At 33.5% G+C, this 22,896-nt stretch overlaps 4 protein-coding genes and 1 pseudogene across 10 annotated transcripts; 3 read left to right on the top strand and 2 right to left on the bottom strand.

Moving 5' to 3' along the window:
* The first annotated feature begins 1,604 nt into the window (after positions 1-1,604).
* LOC140959195 (uncharacterized) lies at positions 1,605-7,303 on the top strand. 7 transcript variants are annotated; one of them, XM_073417027.1, is made up of 8 exons: positions 1,605-1,723; positions 1,972-2,033; positions 2,113-2,305; positions 3,698-3,771; positions 4,360-4,509; positions 5,503-5,788; positions 6,418-6,651; positions 6,766-7,303. In XM_073417027.1, the coding sequence occupies exons 3-8, from the start codon at positions 2,159-2,161 to the stop codon at positions 7,117-7,119; spliced, it is 1,245 nt and encodes a 414-aa protein (XP_073273128.1). In that variant the 5' UTR covers positions 1,605-1,723; positions 1,972-2,033; positions 2,113-2,158; the 3' UTR covers positions 7,120-7,303. The 7 variants fall into 7 exon arrangements, with proteins under 7 accessions (XP_073273128.1, XP_073273130.1, XP_073273126.1 ...); XM_073417029.1 differs by having other exon boundaries at positions 1,966-2,033; positions 2,116-2,305; XM_073417025.1 differs by having other exon boundaries at positions 1,966-2,033.
* A 2,433-nt stretch (positions 7,304-9,736) lies between these two features.
* LOC140960524 (glutamate--tRNA ligase, cytoplasmic-like) lies at positions 9,737-13,771 on the top strand. Its single transcript, XM_073418827.1, has 6 exons — positions 9,737-9,952; positions 10,564-10,660; positions 10,849-11,002; positions 11,322-12,445; positions 12,754-13,221; positions 13,334-13,771. Exons 1-6 carry the CDS (start codon positions 9,822-9,824, stop codon positions 13,550-13,552), a joined length of 2,193 nt encoding a protein of 730 aa, XP_073274928.1. The 5' UTR covers positions 9,737-9,821; the 3' UTR covers positions 13,553-13,771.
* A 280-nt stretch (positions 13,772-14,051) lies between these two features.
* Positions 14,052-15,622, bottom strand: LOC140960527 (germin-like protein 5-1). Its single transcript, XM_073418829.1, has 2 exons — positions 15,446-15,622; positions 14,052-14,785 (listed from the first exon to the last, which is right to left on the bottom strand). Exons 1-2 carry the CDS (start codon positions 15,564-15,566, stop codon positions 14,250-14,252), a joined length of 657 nt encoding a protein of 218 aa, XP_073274930.1. The 5' UTR covers positions 15,567-15,622; the 3' UTR covers positions 14,052-14,249.
* Positions 15,623-17,712: 2,090 nt separating this feature from the next.
* Positions 17,713-19,169, bottom strand: LOC140960525 (nectarin-1-like). The gene is made up of 2 exons (XM_073418828.1): positions 18,968-19,169; positions 17,713-18,421 (listed from the first exon to the last, which is right to left on the bottom strand). The coding sequence occupies exons 1-2, from the start codon at positions 19,092-19,094 to the stop codon at positions 17,886-17,888; spliced, it is 663 nt and encodes a 220-aa protein (XP_073274929.1). The 5' UTR covers positions 19,095-19,169; the 3' UTR covers positions 17,713-17,885.
* Positions 19,170-21,565: 2,396 nt separating this feature from the next.
* LOC140958750 (protein NRT1/ PTR FAMILY 4.3-like) overlaps positions 21,566-22,896 on the top strand; it is a 4,204-nt pseudogene continuing 2,873 nt past the window's right edge.

Raw genomic sequence — 22,896 nt, 5'->3', positions numbered from 1 at the left:
TTTGGTTGTACTTTTAGAAGAGGAAAAAAATTTAGTGGCTAAGGGTTCATTATGTTGTCTTACCCTCTGGTGTGACTACAAAGTAAAAAACAAGAATAATGGAATCATCTGTGTTTGTTTGTGTAAATAGAGTGCATTTCAGCGATTCATGAAATTTAAATTGTTTTCTTAATTAACCAATGTTTTGCATATCTTGTGCACTTGGAGTTAGTTTGGAGACACTAGTAATTGGCTTAATTAAAAATACTTTATTGAGCCACATTTTTTTGTTGTTAATTATTTATTTTCGTTTTGGAAAAAAAAAAAAACCAGTTTCATGCTTGAGTGTGATGCGATAGCTAGAGGTCTTCTTATATTCTCGCATTGATTACTGCAGAGGTTGCCCGTAGACTGTAGACAACAAGAAAAGAAAAGGAATCGTCGAAGATGGCTATGGAGCATATTAATGGACTGTCCATTGGCTTCGGGGCTTCCTTCCGATCCTTGCTTATTCATTCATCCCACAGGCTAATAAATCTCTGTCTTCACCGAAATCTGGAGACTCAAGTGATGCCTCATGCATTGGCTCCTCCCATATCAATTAACATGGTCTTAAACTTACATGTTCAACTTGGAAATTTCACCCTTTAGGTTGTAATAAATGTCAGAACTGAACTTAGGCCAAATTGTTCAGCAGCTGTTTGTTAATTTGCTGCCTTTTTTTTTTCCAAATTTGCTACATGCACCATTTGCTTTGGTCGTTGGCTCCCTTATGCCTTCGCTTTTTCGGGCGCACATGTATCCTTTTAATTTAGGATCCAAGTATAAAAACATGAACATGATGTTTTTTATCCAAAAGTTTTAGAATCAGGTAATATTTAATGTCGTTCTTTTACATACATTTTCTTGCTCGAATATATATCATACAGACAGTCTTTATCTTTGATTTAGCTAGTGATAACTGTGGCGGCGATAAATTCACACACGCGTTAAAAAATAATTTTTTGTGGTCACAGTGATTGAAAATGATTTTATTAGTTATGTAGTATTTATTTTCTTGAAGTTTACAATTTTTAATAAATAAAATAAAAAAAACAATGCATTTAACAATAAAGGATATGTTTAAGTTATACCATAATACGAATAAGTTTTTAATAGAAACTGTATTAAAATAATAAAATGTACGTATAGATAATTAAAAAAAATTAATTATAATTTCAACATGGATAAAATAAATGCAAAATAGTATGATTTATAAATTATGTTACATAGGAAAAATATAATTTTGAGTTTAGAAAATGGGCAATCTCAAAAATTAAATGTAATGGAATTTTTATGTTGAAAAAAAATATATTTATGTAGAATAGAATTGATTAATAACTAATTATTGTTTAACACAACCCAACAATCATTAACTTTACTAATATTAAACCTAAGCTTAACATAACAAAAATGATGTCATAGTAAGGTATTTTGTCCTTTTTTTTAAAAAAAAATTATCATTTTAATTTGCAGATTAATCTGTTATTAATATTTATAATTCTAATATAATCCATTTAAACTATACAAAAACACCATGTGTGCAACTAATAATTTATTGATGCCAAGGCGGTTGGATTAATGGTTANAACCGCCGTTAATCATCTCAATATTGGGGTAGGCTTCCTCTTCTCCCGACTGACTGACTACTGGCGCGCTCTTTTTGCACAATTGCTCCCCTTCTTTCGCAGATCTATACTGTACTGTATGTTACCCTTCTTTCATTCTTCACCTCTAGGGTTGGCTCACACTCTTGCTCGCATTTCTGGTTGATTAATTCATAATTACGGAGTGATGATTAACTTTTATATTTTTTTCATTTTTATTGATTGATGACATTTTTTTAAAATTTTTGCTTTAGACTCCATTTGCTTGTTAAAATAATGAACACTTAGTGACGCGGGTCTGTTTGTTGCGGTTTTCATAATTCATCCGCTCTTTTCCTAGGGCTAGGCTTTTTTGGCAGGTTTGAGGAGGAAAAGTTTTCTTTTCACAATTGAATTCCAGCGCTTGAGGTTTGTGGATTGGATTTCTGTGTGTTCGTCCCCGTTTTTTCTTGGCTTTTGATGATGAGGTTTTCTTTTCTGTTTTCAGGAGAAGTTTGAACGTTTTGGTGTATGATTTGGAGTCCACATTCAAAATGGGACCAATATTGTACATATTGGTGGCATTGCCTTGTACTGTTGGGGCAATCACATTGGCTATCATCCACATTTACAGACATTTATTGAATTATACCGAGCCCACATTTCAGAGATACATTGTCCGGATTATCTTTATGGTTCCAGTAAGTGTTACTGGTGGACTTTTCTGGAAGATGTGTGCTAGTGTTCAGAATCTGCATGCTTAAAATCAGTAGATTGATCAGGTGTTGAGTATAGTAGGAGAATGTTATGCAATTGCTGGTATAACCACGGTAGAAGTGAGATTTATGGTTACATGCAGTGTCTCGTTTCTTTTCTGCTCTAAAGTATCTAAGACAGACGACAGTGGAATTTTGGTTTATCATATTCCTTGAACGAGAGGAAGATTTATGGTAGAGTTTATCACTAATAAGAGATAGATGTGGCAGTCAACTGACAGCTAGGCACCATTGACCATACTGCAGTCACAAATGGGATATGACTTATAAAGCATATCTTTGTCCTGTGATGTTTGAAAACAAGCAGACGTCCTTTCACAATGAAGGGACCGAATGTCTTCAACAAAACCTGACAGTTGAGAAAGAAAACATTTTTAGGGACTAACTACGCAAGCAGCTCTATGAAATATTAAACTGGGTTCTTCTAGGCTATTTTATATTCTTACTGAAGTTGTTATTGTGCACCTATTTTAGGACCACATTGATTTCAGGAAGGACCTATGTTTAGGTTGTATAAAACCAAAAATGTTCTCTGCTAAAAACCATGAGCAATCATAAATAGTGAAATTCAACACCTTAAAAAATTTATATAAAGCACGTTAATTTATCCCTTTTCACATATGATTCCTTTGTGCCATAGTTATGAGTAGCACAATGTGCATTATAGCGCACGAGTATTGTCGTGCCTGCGTGTAGAGTGAGGCAAGCGCCTTGTTAACCAGTGAGGCACATAGAAGAATAATTTTGTAGAAATAAAATATTCAAAAAGAATGTGTTACATATAATTAAATATATAACTTACAAATTATTGAGTGACATCTATGAACAAAGATGAATGACCATTATTTTGACCACATTGATTTTAGAAAGGACCTTAGAGAATAATTTTGTAAAATTTAAATATCTGAAGAAAATTTGCTCGCATATAATTAAATATATGTAACTGACAATGAACAATTATAAAATAATTTCTCATTAGTCCACATCCAATGATTATGTTGCATTTCACCTTTAATTTACTATCCTACATCTAACGCACTCTTAAAAAATGCTTTGAGATTTTTAAGCATATCAGGTTTGGGGCTTCAACAGATAAGGCACACACTTCATTGATTAGCTTAAACTTGAACAATAAGTACTCATCATTGCGTGGATATAGTAAATAAACAAAATTTGTCCTTGTTCAGCGCATGCATGATATACCTTACTGTGTTTATGCTAATTTGTAAATGTTCTTGCAGATTGGTTCTCCATATTTTGGTTTTCTTAATATGTTGTGCATGTGTTAAAATCATCTTGAAATTGGTTTTCTGGCAGGTGTATGCATTGATGTCTTTTTTGTCTCTGGTCTTTAATGAGAGTGCAATTTACTTCAATTCAATCAGAGAAGTGTAAGTTCGCTCATCTGGTTTATGTTCTTGGATTGCATTCAGTAAATCTCTCTCTCTCTCTCTCTCTCTCTCTGTTATGTATTATTACAATTAGAAGGAATACAATGTTTTGATGCTTTATCCTCATAATGTGAAAAGCTCAAACATTTTCTAAGTAATTGGCTGTATCTATTATATTTTTCCAACAATAAATTTTTTTGTCGACTGCTATCTGTTCATTACGAAGTTTTTAATTAAAAAATTGTCTTGGCATGAATCCATGGTGTGCCCTCATATTATTTGTGGAACTCTGTTTCATACCTGTGTATGGTGCTTTAATGCAAAGTGTGGTTTCTCATGGATAGGGCAGAATCTAATAAATATATAGGATTTTCTAAACACACTTTCCTGTTACAGACAGGGACCTTTTTTGAACTTGCCTATGGAACCTGCACTAGATGGACATACTGTATTTTTACATTGTTAAATTCCACGATTCCTCTGAATTCTATCAATTGCTGAGGTTGATTATGTATGCTGTTTTAGCTCGAGTGCCCCATTTGTTATTCGTTCGTGAATTTGATGGTTATGAACCCTTTTTTTGTGCAGTTATGAAGCTTGGGTCATTTATAATTTCCTATCACTGTGTTTAGCGTGGGTAGGTGGTCCTGGAGCTGTTGTGTTAAGTCTGACTGGAAAAGTTTTGAAGTCTAATTGGTGTTTGATGACGTGTTGTTTCCCCCCAGTTCCGCTGGACGGGTGAGCCATCTATACACAAAACTAATATTTGCCTCGCTGGTGCAATGTGTGGTCCCTTTATGTGATTTTATTTATATAATCTTTGGGTTTTGCAAACATTATCAATTGTTTGATCCTGTTTATCTTACTTTTAACTTTCAAGTTGACTACATTTTAAAGTGATAAATGTATCAACATTTTATTTGTCAGTGCATGGAGAACATTTCCGATACTTGTATAGATTATTCTTTTTTTTTTGCTCTTCCTATTCATTTTTTGAGGATCTTCCTTTTGAATTTTGGTTTTATGTCACATGCAAATTGGTATTTGTTGGTAAAATACTCAAATAGCTTTTGATTTTTTCAATGTGGTTGTGCAACAAAGTGCAGGCAATTTTAAATAAATATTTTACTTTTGTGCTCATCATTTACATCCTACTCTTTCCCAACTTTTAGTGTCAGGATTCAGGTGTCAGACACTTTTAGAAGGCTGATAGTGCCATCACATTTGGTTCTGTTGCATAATTCTGTCCCTGTTTGACTTACCGATCCTTTACATTACAGAGTTTGAAGATCTTTATGGTTTTAGGATTCTCACTTTTTTTTTAAAAAAAAAGTGAAGAATTGAAGTAGTTTGAGAATACTTTTATAGGATGTGTAATGCTTTGCTCCATTGTCATTGTGATACTTACTTTGGCACTGCTGTTTCATGTTGTTCTTAAAGTTTTTATTAACGAGCCCTGGAGAACTAGGTGCTGAGACTCTGAGACGGGGTGGTCTCTATCTCCAATATTTACATTTTAGACATCATGAACAATTATGAGTATTTTGAACGCTCAGTATTAGTGATAAGTTGAACGAGCACCTGCTTTTTGTAGTCTGTAGTCTTGTAAAGCATTTGTATTGATTTTTAGTCCATATTTTCCATCAAGTACTGTACACAGGGATGTTTCATCTCCTGAACTAGTTCCAGTTAAGTTACTCAAAATGATTGAATGTGAGTAACTCTGTGCAGGCGCTTCATTCGAAGATGTAAACAAGGAGGTTTGCAGTTTGTGATACTCAAGCCTATTCTAGTCACAGTCACTTTTATACTTTATGCAAAAGGGAAATACGAAGATGGGAATTTCAGCCCAATTCAATCATACCTCTACCTTACCATTATCTATACAATCTCTTATTCTGTGGCTCTCTATGCCTTGGCCTTGTTTTACGTGGCTTGCAGAGATTTGCTTCAGCCATTCAATCCAGTTCCCAAGTTTATCATTATCAAGTCTGTAGTTTTTCTTACATACTGGCAGGTAATTTACTGGTAGAATGCCAATGCATAAAAATGACTCAGCTCAGAATTTCATGTGCTTTTATTGCATTTTTCGAGGATTACCTTTTTTTTTTTATTACTTTCCATCGCCATCCTTTAAATGCAGAAAATGTAGGTTTTCTCCCATGCAAGGCCCCATTGTTGTAGCTTTAAATTGAGTTTGATGCTATATTCTTCTTGGACTGTTAGAGCTTTAAAGTGGAAATGTGCTTTTAAGATTGTACCTAATATTGCAGATATGCTTCCATTGTCTGTGTATCGGTGAAACTTGCATGAAATTCATTCCTATAAAAAGCTATTATTTTCCAACAACCTGCTTAACTTTGCTAGCGAAAAGAGCTGAGTTTGAGATACCTGAGGCACGAGTGGATGGTAGAGATTATCTGCACTGGAATATTGAATACCATTTCCGTTTTATTTGCAATATAAGGCTGCTGCTCATGTTACTTGGAATGCATGTCCCCCCCGCCCCCGTTTGGACTTTAAGGCTTAGTGGCTTTCGTGAGCTTGCTATTTTCGCCCACCTTGTCGTTAAGGCTTATGTGAATTTTGTGGTTGAAGATTTAACTTATGTGACAAGAACTATATGTTTTATGAATTCTTTTATAGGGTGTTTTGGTTTTTCTTGCCGCCAAGTCTGGCTTAATAAAAGATACAGAGCAAGCTGCAGAATTCCAAAGTTTCATAATATGCGTTGAAATGCTTATTGCTGCTTTTGGTCATCTTTATGCTTTTCCCTATAAAGAATATGCTGGTGCAAATATTGGTGCTAAGCATGGCCTCACTGCAAGCCTGGCACATGCTCTGAAACTGAATGACTTTTACCACGATACAGTCCACCAGGTGAAAATTACAATATGGAGTTTATATTTTAGTTTCGGAATGAGGGATTTGATCCCAGTGAACGATTCTCTTAAACAAGAACTCTCATCATTTATGCATTTGATTCAATAACAGTTTGCACCGACCTATCATGATTATGTTCTCTACAACCATAGCAGCGAGGGTGACGATGGAGCAAGAAAGTACAGGGCACGTACTTTTGTCCCAACAGGTCCAGAAATGGACACAGTTAGGAGAAACAAGCACATGTTTGTGAACAAGTCGGAAGACATACAGTTATCCAGTCCTCGATCTTCGGGTGATACAACTCCTCAAAAGTCTGGTGCATCCCATAATCCTGCTAAATCGGAAGCAGTGAGTTCGTCTTTGCTCATGGATGCATCAAGCACTGTCTCTGTGCCATACGACCTTTCGCTCATTGACATAGACTTGTCTCCACAGAAATCCATGCATCCAACGAATCGATGAAAAGGTGACGAGTATTAAGTTTTGCAACTTTCCTCAAAAGTTCCTTTTGTTTTGACATTAGACATTTTTCGCTTCCCTTTTACTTGAGTAGCTGGTGATGGTAATTGTATATGTAGGTGAACACGTTGGTTACATGAATCAAGTGTTGGTTAGCTAATACCAGTTGTTGCCACATGCAAACTCATTTATGGGCTTGGCTATGTATTATACTTTAGGCCATTAAAGTTCATGAAATTAATTTCAGTTTTAATGTAAAAAAAAACTCAACTGTGTGATTATGCTCGGTGGTACTTCCTGTCACAGTTATCTCTATCTCTGATCTCTTTTCTTTTTGAGTCGTAGAGTTTGGGATGGATTCGGTAATCAGTTGGATCCTTGCATCCTGCTTGATTATGAACCAGAAAATCTTTCCGGTACTTTCTATATACCACATTACAAGGTTAATATTTGTACATTGACACATCACAAGCAAGTCGTGAGAAAAACACGGTATATTCTCTTGCAGAACATGAAGGTTGAATGGAAATATAGAATAATTCAACCAAACAAGATATATAATTGAATCTTTGTTACCATAACAGAACGAAAAATGTCCCTGATCCATAAAATTGAGCTCAATGTCAACAAAAATTCCACATTCACGAGGGAAATGTGCATAAAAAATGTCTCTATTCGTTCTAGGAAAGAAACATTTATAATGCTATTCAACAACACTTGTGCACATATTCATTAGGATATAAACAAACCGAACTGATTCAAAAAGGTTTCCAAAGTATTTGACTATTATTCCTTACATATTAAAAATGAGTAAAATTTATTTGGTACACGAACTATTGATAAATTGTTAAATTGGTACATGGATTATTGTAAATGATTTAGAATATGATCAAATTAAAAGGTCAAGTTTACACTTAACCTAAAATGCTTTTAAGTCCAACTACCATTATTAAAATCAATTGGGTACACAATTTTATTTTCAAAGTTATTTATTGATTAATTTTAGAAATATTATTATATTTATTTAAAATTATATTATGATAATTGATTATCGATTCAAATTATACAGCAAAAAATATTTTAATATATTGATGAATGTATGATAAAACAAATATATGATAACAGAGCTCACTTATCTAGTTTTTAAACCGTTGAAGCAAAAATAATCATCATTTTTGTTTTTCAAATCTACTATTTGATCTGTTGAGATTCCGAAAAAGTGTTCAACATTAAATTTTTAGATCTTGAAAAAACATATCTTCTAGAAAAATATATCACTCATCGTCATGATTTACGTGAGTATGGACGAAAATTTATACACTTGATTTTTAAGATTATTTTTATAAGTTCGTGACTTTTTTTACTCATGCTTGAATTTAAATATTAATAAGAAAATATTGTGTAATTATATTTTTATCTTTAAATTAAAATATATTTTACCCATTTATATGATTTATTTATTGAATGTGATTTTATTAATAATAAAAAAGTTTGTTTAGAAAAAAAGGATGATACTTTAACATAGATAGGGAAAAAATATCATTTTATTAGATATTTATTAATATTTTGAAAATTTATTATATTTGAGTAAAAAATTTATTAATGAGTAAAATATAAATATATTTGAAAAATAGTAAGATACTCATTTATTATAATTTTTAAATAGATATAAATTAATTTTTACATGTTTAATCAATAAAATATCTTTGAAAAATAAAATATTCATTTAGTTTAATTTATTAAAAATAATTGGACTCAAAAGAAATTTTATTAAAGGGTAAATTTGACTTTTTAGTTGGAACATGTACCAATTAAAGAATTTATTATAGTTTATATACTAATTTGTTAATTTATCAATAGTTTGTATACGAAAATGAATTTTAATCTATTAAAAGTTATTAATATAATTAAGTTGTATTTGAATTAATGAATTTGAATTTTTGAAATTCATGAATTTGATATGACTACAATCATCTGCTTCTCATGTTTCGTGAATAGGAGGAATATTCAGAAAAGCATTTCGGTAATCGATACGATTCTATTTTTGTTCTTTCTATTTGAAGAAAGGAAGGATCCTAATGAATCTATCTCTTTTTTAGTTGTTGAATCTCTCTTTGATTGATCAATATGTAATATTTTGAATCCTCATTACTAATGAAATCCAAATGATATCTGGATTGATCAGAAGATCCATTCGGTTGGCTAAAATACGTCACTTGAATGAAACTAGATTTTGTGGAATCGTTTTGAATATTTGCTGATAAATTCCATACTTTTCTAAAAATCCGATCTTTGTTGTTTACGAGTGAACTTGAAATTAAAGAAAAAAAAATTGCTAACATTAAAGATTTCAAATCTGTCATTCTAGTTTTGAATACAATGGATTTGAGATGTAAATTTGAATTTTTTTCAAAAAATATTTAAATACTCATCAAATACATATAAATATTTTGAATATGATCTACCATATGAATCATTCGAAATAATATAATAATTTTTTTAAAAAAAATTGATGGGCCAATCCGTTCTGCCTCGACCTACAATCCAAATGGGCCAGCCCAACTTTTAACCCGCCAACAAAACAAAGAGGGCCCAGTTGAGGTGCCTGGGGCCAAACCAAAATTTGCACCGCTGTTGTAACAAGTTTAAGCACACTGTTAGCGTAATTTTGGAGTGCCGGTGGCGACGCGATATTTTCCCCTGCGATGGAACTCAATTTCTCCGCCGATTCTCCTCCTCTTGCCGCCATCGCCGCCGCGAAAATTTCCGGTGTGTCTCTCACGTCAAATTCTACTCTTGCTCCCGGCTCTACACCAACTCTTGCCTTATCTAACGGGTTATTTCTTCTCTTTCTTATTGCAATTTTTTTTAACTCATCTATGATAATTGCTCACCTGTAAGCTCAAATTTAATTTTTTTGGAAATTATTTTAGGGACATTTGGGATATCCTGAGCTTTGAAGGGGTAACAGTCAAACTTTTCTAACTCATGATTTTGAAACGGGATGCCAACTCTTGTTTGAATGCTAATGTGGCTCAAAAAGTTCTAGATTAGGTTGTTCATTAAACAAATGTACGGGAATATTGAACAGAATCCACAGTGGAGTCTTTTAGTTCTCGTTCTCATTCTCATCCAAATCAACAGTAACGAGTAAACAAACTTCTGCCTGTCGTCTAGGCTTTGATGGGACTAAAGTAGGGCCAAACTCTTGAAATTAATAATCGAGCATGCAGTATTGAAGCAGAGATTGTGTATATTATCAAACTAATCTATTTTTTGTGTTAATAATCATGGTGCTCTGCCCTTCTTCTGGAATTTTTTTGTGTTCGTTTGTGTTTGTGTTTCTGTTTGTCTTTATAACGAACTTCTTTGTACCCATTTTCATGTTTTACCTGTAATATACTAAAAAAAGAATGGTCCGCACATGCTAACCCAATGGATTTTCAGACAGAGGCTGCAAGGAGCTTATGTACTTCTGAAATATGTGGGTAGGACTGCCTGCATTCCTGATTTCTATGAGAGGGATGCTTATCAATCATGCCAGGTTCCTTTTCTGTATGTTTTGTTTTTTGAATGTGCAATTTGTTTTAATTTAGGAAAATAGATATTTGAAACCTGTATTAATCATTCTTCCAATTCTTTGGTAGAATAATATTCTATTCTAACAATTTATTTCCTTTTTTCGTAGCTATGGGATTTGGTATTGATGACATTTATATATATGTATCGTAGATTGATGAATGGATTGATTTTGCTCCTATCTTTGGTTCTGGATCTGAATTTGAGGGGGCGTGCTGCTCAGTGGATGAATATTTGCTGGAGCATACTTTCCTAGTAGGCAACAGTATTTCGATTGCGGATGTAGCAATCTGGGCTGGTCTTGCAGGTGAACTATTTGATTTTGCTTAATCTAATTTCTCCAAGTAATTGGGTGCAAGTTTTGTTAAGTGAATAACTAGGTACTCCAGATGCCGTTTCTCTAATTCTCATTCCTGACTCCTGATAGATTTCACGCCTCTTTATTTTTCTCTTTGTATCATATATTGTTCTGTAGTTGTCCTTTGTTTTATACGTGGCACTAGCACCTTCATTTTCTTTTGAATTGAGGATAACTGGCTTCTCTTATGTTTAATTTTTCTGCATTCTGTTTTAATCTATGTTATGTTTAATTATCCACGTGTTTGTGTATACCTTTTGTCTTTCAGGAACTGGTTTGAGATGGGAAAGTTTGACAAAATCTAAGAAGTACCAAAACCTTGTTCGGTGGTTCAACTCGATTTCTGCCGAATATGATGGTGTGCTAAGTGAATTTCTTGCAACTTATATTGGGAAAAGAGGCTCTGGAAAATCAATACCATCTAACTCAAAAGAGCCGCAAACTTCTAGTTCTCGATCCATTGCTAAGGAGAATGGCGTCCAAGTGGATGAAACAGCAGGTAGCCGATCCGCCTTTGAGCTGGATCTCCCTGATGCAGAGGTTGGGAAAGTGAAGTTGCGTTTTGCACCAGAACCCAGTGGCTATCTTCATATAGGTCATTCAAAAGCAGCATTGTCGAACCAGTATTTTGCCGAGCGGTATAAAGGACAGCTGATTGTGAGATTTGACGACACAAACCCTGACAAAGAAAGTAGTGAGTTTGTGGACAATCTTCTTAAAGATATTGACACTCTAGGGATAAAATATGATGCTGTGACATACACATCAGACTACTTTCCCCAACTCATGGAAATGGCAGAGAAATTGATCCGTAAGGGTATGGCCTATGTCGATGATACTCCACGTGAGAAAATGAAGGAGGAAAGGATGGATGGTGTAGAATCGAGATGCAGAAATAACAGTGTGGAGGAGAATCTCAATTTGTGGAATGAAATGATAGCTGGCTCAGAGAGGGGATTAATGTGTTGTCTACGGGGAAAACTGGACATGCAGGACCCAAATAAATCACTTCGGGATCCAGTGTATTACCGCTGTAATTTGACTCCTCATCACAGGATCGGATCTCAATACAAATTATATCCAACATATGACTTTTGTTGTCCATTTGTTGATGCTGTGGAAGGCATCACGCATGCTCTTCGATCAAGTGAATACCATGATCGAAATGACCAATATCATAGAATTCAATCGGATATGGGATTTAGAAGGGTCCATATATATGAATTTAGTCGGCTGAATATGGTGTACACACTTCTAAGTAAGCGCAAGCTTCTGTGGTTTGTCCAAAATGGCAAGGTTGAAGGATGGGATGATCCTCGTTTTCCTACAGTTCAAGGAATAGTGCGCAGGGGCCTGAAGATTGAAGCACTGATACAATTCATCTTGGAACAGGTAAGTTTATTGTTCTCTGATGTATAATACTGCAGGAGCATTTATTGGTTAATGGCAAAACAATAAATTCTGATACGAATTGTTCTTCATACTTGAGCAATCAAACAAGTTTGTGATGATTTTGAGAATGTCTTATGTGAATGCGTGTGTGTGCACATGTTTGCCTGTTTTACCTACATCCCCAGTGCCAGATTTTGTCTAGTGTTATATCGGGTGGGATGGTGTGGAGGGAATCTCTAGGTGGTCATGCTTGTCACATGACAGCAATATGATAATGGTGCTCATAGTCTTCTTTATATTTGTTATAGGGGACCTCCAAGAATCTCAATCTCATGGAATGGGACAAACTCTGGGCGATCAATAAGAAGATTATTGATCCCGTATGTCCCAGGTATACTGCTGTGGTTGAAGAGCAACGTGTATTGCTGATTCTAACTGATGGTCCCCGCGATCCCTTCGTGCGAGTTTTACCCAAACACAAGAAATATGATGGTGCTGGAGAGAAAGCCGTAACTTATTCAAATAAAATATGGATGGATTATGCTGATGCGGAATTGATCGCAGTTGATGAGGAAGTCACTTTAAAGGATTGGGGCAATGCAGTTGTCAAGGAAATCAAGAAAGACCAAAATGGCATCATAACTCAGCTTGTGGGAGTTTTGAATCTCAAAGGCAATGTCAAGACAACGAAATTGAAACTCACATGGCTTCCAGATTCCAACGAGCTCGTCAGATTAACGCTAGTAGCCTTTGACTATCTCATCACAAAGAAAAAGGTGACTTTTTCGTCAGGACAAGAAAGCTTTCCTTCATTCCAACTTTAATGGTTCTTATCTATTTTTTTGGGTTTGTTCTCTTGTTACAATTCATTCCTGTTTATAATAACAGCTAGAGGAAAACGAAGATTTCGTTGATGTGCTCAATCCCTGTACGAGGAAGGAGACACATGCACTTGGGGAATCTGATATGCGGAACTTGAAGCGTGGTGACATAATACAACTGGAGAGGAAAGGGTATTACAGATGTGATGTCCCTTTTATTCGGCCTTCAAAACCGATCGTCATGTTTGCAATTCCAGATGGCAAGCAACAAGCCATGACGAAGTAAAATGAAGGAAATATAGTGTTTCTCGTCGGTCAGATATTATTTTCGTCTGTTTATTTACCTGATGTTGAGTGTCGAGCGTATCCCTCCGAGAAATATTTGATCTATGAACACGGTCTACCGATGATTTTTTGTGATTCATGGAACTGCATTGAAGTTCACTGGTATATCTGACGTTTGATTTCCAATAGTTAATATGAAAATGCTGTCATAGTTTAACTTTATTGTTTTATAAGTGATGTTTTATGTGCGAGTCTTGGAATGAAGCATACCCTAAAACGAACTGCAAAATCCCGTGGTCGACTTGTTATTGGTTATGCCAACATTAACTAGTTTATGTACGTATAGCTGAATGTAATTCTTTCTCGAGCACGTGATTATCATTTCATTCATTTTTATGGCTATGGTTTGTCATTGTAAAACAAATTATAAATTAATGCAAGAATCGGATTACCCTACATAATTCATGAAGTGATTCTAATTAAGAAAAAAATAAGCTAACCAAGATAGAATATTTGATCTTCATTGAATATCAAACACGCACTAGTTAATTTGAAGGATTTTATTCTTAAAATGAAAAGAAATTAGCCATACAAAGTACAAACGTCATAACATCAAAATAAATGATAAATCAAATTATCAAACGCAGACAGACGATTGGAAAAACAGTGTGAACTTTCATTTCTAACGATCACCATGATCATTTGGGCGCGAATCTGAACTTGATCTTCTGAACTTCGAAAGTCGAAATCTGGAACGCCTTCGACAAAACATTATCCGGCACCGGCGGCGATGCCCCAAACAAGGTGGTGGAGATGGTCTGCGTTCCCGGAAGCTGACTATTGAAGGCGGCGATCACAGCTGCGGGAACTGTCCCGTTGTTCTTCTGGAAGTGGACGAGGCCTCTAGGGAAGACGAAGATCTCGCCTTTTTTGATGATCTTAGGGTAGAGGACATTCGCGGTGGTGATGAAGCCAACTTCCAGCTCACCGTAGAGGACAAACACGATCTCGGTGGCGCGTGGGTGAGTGTGTGGTGGGTTGAGACCGCCGGGGGCGTAGTCGATCCTGGAGAGGGAAACGCCGAGGGTGTTTAGGCCTGGGATTCTCTGTACGTTGGCACCAGTGACTAGTGATCCGAAGGTGTTGTTGGTGGCGCCGGGATTGGCCAGGAGGGCGGAGAAGAAGTCGTCCGCCGACGTGTTTGACTTACACACAAATCCGTTGACTTTTACAGCTGTTACAATTTGGAGGCAAAAAGGTCAATTCAACCACTTTTTAAAATTATTACAAATATCCATATTTATTAATTTTCTTCTGGAAGATCTCTATTAAATATTTTGCTCGAGTGTAACACAAAAATAATATAGTTTCTTTTTCAAAAATAAAATACAAAAAATACCCATATCATAAATGAATAAAAATGATCTGTAAACATAAATTTAAAAGGGAAAAATTACTCATATAATTACAATATGAAATTAAATAATATCCAATCAAGTGGTAAAACATATACAATTAATTTCACGAAATTAAGTTCAATTAAACCATATATTATTATTCAGTGAAATAAACACTCTCTTTTTTAGCATGCAAGATTATAGAGGCTTGGTACATTATTAATCTCAATTATTCAGAATAATGTTATGTCCCCTAATTCCCTATTTAGGCAATAATTATATATATACTGTATTTTATAAACACATTGAGATGATGATTTATTATTATTTGAGATAAAAACAAAAAAAAATTAATTGAAGGCTTCACAGGTCAACAAGAGAGAACAAACTAAAGATTTGAAGCATCAAAATCACAACTGGTATAGAAGTTAATTAAATTATATATCTACCTAATATATAGAGAAAAAAAAAAGGAGAATATATATAAATATTTATACCAGAAGCAAGATCAGCAACACAGATATCTTGAAGCATGTCCGGGTCGGCAGAAGCTGATCTTCCGGCGACCAAGATTATAGCCATTATTGTTAGCATTCTACAGAAGCCGGCGGAGGCCATGGCGGAGCTGATCGAGAGGACCAGAAAAAAGAGATGAAGTGGGGGAAGAGTAAGGATGTGTGCAGTTGTAAAGTGGGTGAGGTTATTTATAAGTGTGAAAAAGTTGCAAGTCTAGCTTCCTCATTAATGAAGTCCCATTTTTTTATTATTTTTCCATTATATCATTAAATTAAATAAAATTCCCTTTTTGTTTTTATTTTATATTATATATAGTCGAGAAAACAATTAACATCTCGTCTCAAATTAAAAATCCATCTATTCGGTATATTTTATGAAAATAGCATATTTTTTTTAAATGATTCATAAAATTAGTATTAAATCAAACAGTTGACTAAAAATTGATACATATTGTCTTAACTAATATCGATCCAATTGTTAAATTAAATACTTGAGCGTACGTTTCTATCGGAAAAAAGGCACGAAACATGCCGTATTGGACCCGAGAGACGAGGATCAAGTCCAAGAACCAACTGTCCATTTAGTCCACTTCTTTTACTTGATTACTTTCCAAGAATGTACAAGCTCAAAATAATTATTATTTGTACTTTAATTATAATTTTTTTATTTTTATTTTTTTTATATAATGCATATATCCCTTAGAAAATTGCTATGATTAATTAAGTTGTGAGACTAAATTGCTCTTTTTAAAAAAAAAAAAAAGAAGAGAAATTGCATGTATCTTTCCTAATTAATTAATTAATGTAAATTTTAAAATCCATAAACCAAATCAATTTTTGTCACCCATCCACTTTCTCATACTCTATCTTTTACTTTGAGAAGTTGGAAATTAAGATGATCGGTTTTTTTTTTCCCTCTAATTTATAACATATATTCTGTGTCATACGCCACGATTACATGACATTAATGATTCAGATTTTAAATATTTTTTTAAAAAAAAAATTTGCAAATATTCGACTCTGTCAAAACAAATTTAAATTTAATAGACACTAAATTTAATTAAAATTAACTGGATAATTATTTTTAGATTAAAACCTTCCAGCTTGCATTTGAAAGTCAACTCCTACATACATAGAATAAGTCACAATGAAAAAAGACGAGCTGCAATTAACATTCGTTGAACGAGGGGATCAATTAATTACATAATAATAAAAGATAAATATGGATTATTTATTAATAGTCGTTTCTCTTACGTTGTGTTTGCATCGATTGATTTTTTTAAATATACGGATTTCAAACATATTCAAATGTTTTTCTTAAAGTTAAATTAACAAGACCATAAACTTCAAATTCATCCTTGTATATTGATATATTTTTTCATTTTAATTATATGGTTGGATTTCAAGTTCACCATATACTAAAAGCAATTGAATCTATTCTATTTTGTATAACAAATGTGTAAATAAATAAGTTATAGATTTAATATTTCATAAATATAATCGAAATCTTTGGATTACATATATATCCAATGTTCTACCAAAGGCAACATTGGAGGAAATTTGACGACTCAATTTAACTCAAACTGCCGAATTGGTTGTTTATTGTCTTTTTGTTTTATTATTATAATTGGATGTTCTTGTAGACCGATCGAGTGCCGTAATTATTAATATTACAAAAACTTTTAAAACTCGATCTACATGCAATTATATAAAACAGAGCCAAATTAAATGTGTACGTGAAGGTAATTTTGGAACCAAAGAAAAAAAAATTCACCAAAAATTAGTTAAGTATTGAGGTCTCTTCTAGATGAAATATAATTATCCGCCTATAGATTAGTAATTAATGTGTATTAAGTTTTCTTAGCCAGTGCAAATTGAATTATTTAGTGACCAGACGACATAGTACCTGTAAATTAATTATGTATTGCACGTCTTTTGTTTATCAAATTTTGATTTATTTATGATTTTTACAAAATTGAGTATTACATGAGACTTAGTAAAATACTTTTTAATAGTTAAAAGATATGTATAACATAGGTATTTTTACTCAAACTATTGTAGAGTTAGAGAGAAATTAATTGCTTGACTAATTATAAGATTAGATAATAAATTGAAAATTATGGATAATATAAGTATTTTTAATTCCAATATATTATCAAACANAACCAAATACATAATATGCGATTTATTCATATCTTAAATCTCCGACTTCACACACAATTTTCATGCATTTGTACGCTACAAAGAAATTTGAAGAACATCAGATTTTATTGTTAAAATGGAAAGAAATTAGGGAAATCTTCATGCAAACAATATCAGAACATCAAATAAACGATAAATCAAATTATCAAACGAAAACAGGCAATAAATATTCTCGGATTGAAAAAACAGTGTGAACTTTCATTTTTAACCATCACGATGATCATTTGGGTGCAAATTTGGACTTGATATTCTGAACTTCGGGAATCGTAATCTGGAACGCCTTCGACAAAACATTATCCGGAACCGGCGGCGACGCCCCAAACAAGGTGGTAGAGATGGTCTGTGTGCCCGGAAGCTGACTATTGAAGGCGGCGATCACCGCCGCGGGAACTATCCCGTTGTTCTTCTGGAAGTGGACGAGGCCTCTAGGGAAGACGAAGATCTCGCCATTTTTTATGATCTTGGAGTAGAGGACGTTGGCGGTGGTGATGAAGCCGACTTCCAGCTCGCCGTAGAGGACAAACACGATCTCGGTGGCGCGTGGATGAGTGTGTGGTGGGTTGAGGCCGCCGGAGGCATAGTCGATCCTGGAGAGGGAAACCCCGAGGGTGTTTAGTCCTGGGATTCTCTGTACGTTGGCACCGGTGACTAGTGATCCGAAGGTGTTGTTGGTGGAGCCGGGATTGGCCAGGAGGGAGGAGAAGAAGTCATCCGCCGACGTGTTAGACTTACACACGAATCCGTTCACTTTCACAGCTGTTCCAATTTGGAGGCAATTAAAATGTCAATTCAACGACTTTTTAAAATTATTATAATAAACATCTATATTTATTAATTTTCTTGTAGAAGATCTCTATTGAATTTTTTGCTTGCGTGTAACACAAAAATAATATAGTTCCTTTTTCAAAAATAAAATACAAAAAATACCCATATCATAAAAAAATGATCTGTACGTTAACATAAATTTAAAAGGGAAAAATTACTCATATAATTGCAACATCAAATTAAATACAATCGTAGAACAAAAGATATCCAATTAGGTGGCAAAATAATCAACCACTGTTAATTAACAACATTAATAACATATACAAATAATTAATTTCACAAATTAAATTCAATAAACCACATATATATTATCAGTGCAATAAATTTTTTTTGGGTGCATGCAACTATGCAAAATGCATTATAGAGTAAGAATTGGCTCAATTATTCTGAATAATATATTGTTATGTTCCCTAATTCCCTATTTAGGCAATAATTATATACTATATTTTATAAACAAACTGAGATGATGATTTATACCAGAGGCGAGATCAGCAACACAGATATCTTGAAGCATGTCCGGGTCGGCAGAAACTCTTCCGGCAACCAAGATTATAGCCAATATTCCTAGCATTCTACAGACGGCGGCGGCGGCGGCGGCGGCCATGGTGGAGCTGGAGGGACAAGAAGAAAGAGATGAAGTGGGATATATTGGTTGGGAAGATTAAGGATGTGTAAAGAGCTGAGAAGTGGATGAGATTATTTATAGTTGGTAGGGAGTTTAAAGTCTTCCTGAGGTCCCATTTTTCATGTCTAAATGTATATTATATCGTTAAATTAAATTAAATAAACTCTTTGTTTAAAAATAATAATAATAATTTTGAGTCGGTCATGATATTATTATAATTGTATGTACAAAGTTGTCGACTTTTTTTTTTTTTTCTCTTTTTGATTATATCCGTTCGGTTAATTTTTATGAGAGTGCATGGGTTTTCTTTGAGATGGTATCACGTACATATCCGTGAGATAAATTAAACCAAATGCCAATACTTACAGTAGAAAATAATATTTTTAACATATTAATAATTTTTTATGAGTCGAGTTAGGTTAGAGATTCATCTCAAAAAAATTAATTTGTGAGACAATAATCTTATAAAGAAATTTGTGTTCTTGTCTAAATAACCAGTTGTTGAATTAAATATACAAGTTTAAATTTTTCAATAATTGAATGTGGAAGTAAAATATATGGTAGACGTGTAGAAAATATATACTATGTTTTTGTTTTAATCGGAAAAAGCACGAGACTTGCCGTATTGACGCGAGACGCGGATCAAGTCCGAAAGAATAAAATGCGTAAGATTAATAATCAATCGTGGAACCTTCCATTTGAATATTATTTGATTGCTTTACTAGAATTTACCAGATCCCATGTTGAAGTTTCCAATTATTTTTTCCTCACATAATAAATTTTTATAATTTAATTATAATTTTATAAAAATAAAAATTCCAACCAATTAATTTTTTTAAAAAATAATTTAAGGTAAATTTGAACGTAACGATATATTTATTTGTTTACACTTCATTGGAACATGGAGAAATGCCTTGTACGTATAATATGTACATGAAAATGCATGATTTCAGATTTTATTTTATTTTATTTTTAAAAAAAAATACAAAGATTCGACTCTGTCAAAATATATTTAAATTTAATAAATTTCACAAGGCAGTAAATTAAATTAACTTGTGTGCGTTTTTATTTAATTAAAATAAAATTGATGATTTTTTTAATTAACCTTCCAGCTTGCATTTGAAAGTCCGCTAACATCTATATATATACGTAGATTAAGTCAAATCATACTAGCTATATGTGAAAATAATACGAATTGTAATTAACATTCATTGAACGAGGGATTCAATTAATTACACGTTAAAGAAATAATAAAAGATAAATATGGATTATTTATTGATCATCACTTTTATAAAATTCTGTTGGGAAAAATTTGACAAGTTACGACTCATTTTAATCCGAACCGATGAAACTGTGAATCTAATAGATAGACGTCACTTTAGCGACGTTCACATATGTGTTCATAATAGGTATAATGAAAATCAAACACACTGTCGCTAATGGCGTAAATCAGCGACAGTTTAATAATAAACCGTCGCTATGTGCGACAGTTCTATATTAATCGTCGCTAATATCGACGGTTTAAAGGACAACCGTCGCTAGTAGTCGCAAATTATCTATAAATATCCGATTTCCATTTCATTTTCTTCCACACTAGCTACTTTACAACATTTTAAATTTTCTCTCTTATACGATTTTGGTTTCGATTTAAGTATGTTTTTTTGTTTCAATTTTGATTAATTTTTTAAGTGTTAGTTATCAAAGTTGTATCATAATTTTTTTTTAAATTTATTAAATAATAAAAAAAAAATTATTTTTACTAAAACTTTAGCGACGGGTTTTAAACCGTCGTTAAATTTAAACACCGTTGCTAAATGCACGACGGTTAAAATACCGTCGCTATTTTAGCGACGATCTCTTTGTTTATGAACCGTCGCTAATATTTATATGTTCAAAGTCATTAACGGCATACATCGCACTCCGCGGATAACTGTATTAACAGCGTACATATGCACGCCATGAATAATAGTATTAACATCGTTCACATGTACGCCGCAGATAATCTTGAACTTTCAACAGCTCGCGCGGAAAGCCATTTTTGTTTTAGTGACTTTCTAGTGTTTTACCGCTAATCATGCGCCAATACGCAAACGTTACCTTCAAACTAATCGAGGTAGATAAGATAATCACGCGGTTGTAGTCATATTCTTTGGTCGATGATGAAGCAGAGTTGGTAGGTTAATTGTTCTGATATATATGTAGTTACGTTGTGCCACAAAAATCAATTAAAATATTATTACTAATTTACTTCAAAAGCCACGTACCTTTTATTAAAGCATATTCGCAAAGTTTGCAAGCATCGTGCGACAAAAAATGTTCATATTTTCTTGTGCTTCATTATTCTAATTAGTTTAGTGGAGAGGTAAACTCAGATGGGAATTATTTATTTAGAGTTTAAGAAAAATAAATACATGACAAGTGCATGTGCATCCATGTTTTAGGCTTGCGCAATGATGACATATCAAGCACACAACCCTAACTTGCTACCAAATGAACCCTGCTCGAAGCCAGTTAATGGCACGGAGGGTGGCATGGGCCTTAACTTCTACGCAACACTTTGTTTGCTAGCAGTCGGTGTCAGCGGGGTAAGAGGGGCTCTTCCGGCTCTTGGGGCCGATCAATTCGATACAAGAGATCCAAAAGAAGCCAAGGGTCTAGCAAGCTACTTCAACTGGCTTCTGCTTATCACGGTTTCTGGTGCAGTTGTTGGAGTTACAGTCATTGTTTGGGTTGCTACAAACCCGAATTACAAGAACTGATGGATCGGTTTTTTTATTACGACAACCGGTGCATTTCTTGGTTACACTTGTCTGGCGTTTGGAAGTCCTTTTTATCGTATTCAATTCCCTGGAGGTAGCCCTCTTGTCAGAATCGCTGAGGTATATATATATGTACAATGTTCCTTTCAAAGACCATATATATAAAAAGAAATAGTGGATTGATATTTCTCGAAAAAAAATAGTGGATTGATTGTATTTCTGCTACAGGTTATAATCGTGGCTATAAAAAATCGAGGTTTATCTCCTCCGGGGAGCCATAGTGATCAATTGTATGAAATCAACGAAAAAGATTCCCAATTTGAGGAGACAAAAGTTGTTCATGCCGAACAATTCGGGTAAACAAGTTCGTCTGTTACATTAGATAGGAATGCATGCAACTCGTTTGCATCATTAAAACTAGTAACAAAGTCAGATACCTATGTATGCATAATATGGTTAATTTACAACAGAATCCATTCACTCTTTTCCATTACAAGAGGCAGTGATGTCTATGAGAATTTTACATCTTTAGTCACTTGAAAAAGCAGATTAACAGCTAGAATATGATATCTTAATATATTTCTTGATACTAGGAATGTATACGTGCGATGGACGTAGGTGACTAATAATGAAAAATATAATCACGAGAATTAGATAATGTTTAAAGTCGTTTGAATAACATCATGTTTATAAGTATTTATCAATCTAAATATATTAAAACACAATACATAAAAATACATCATGACAATAAATCATATATATTCACTTATTTATATGACATTTTTCAATCCGCGACATAATACAACTCTCTTAAATGATAAATCAGCAAAAATATTTTTCATTCAAATATCATTCAAAATGAAAAAACAATAAAAATAAAATTAACATTATAGTGAATTTTACCAAAATCAAAACTAAAATTTACTTAAATAGAGTACACATAGACAAACGTAAAATAAAATTCTCTTAATTTACTAAATTATCATAATAATGTTAAAATAAAATCATTAAACTTATTATTA

This window comes from Primulina huaijiensis, chromosome 15 (assembly GCF_012295235.1).
Source record: "Primulina huaijiensis isolate GDHJ02 chromosome 15, ASM1229523v2, whole genome shotgun sequence".
In the NCBI taxonomy this organism is placed as follows: Eukaryota; Viridiplantae; Streptophyta; class Magnoliopsida; order Lamiales; family Gesneriaceae; genus Primulina; species Primulina huaijiensis.
Note: the sequence above shows the minus strand (reverse complement) of the source record. Positions and strands in the feature narration are given on the sequence as shown.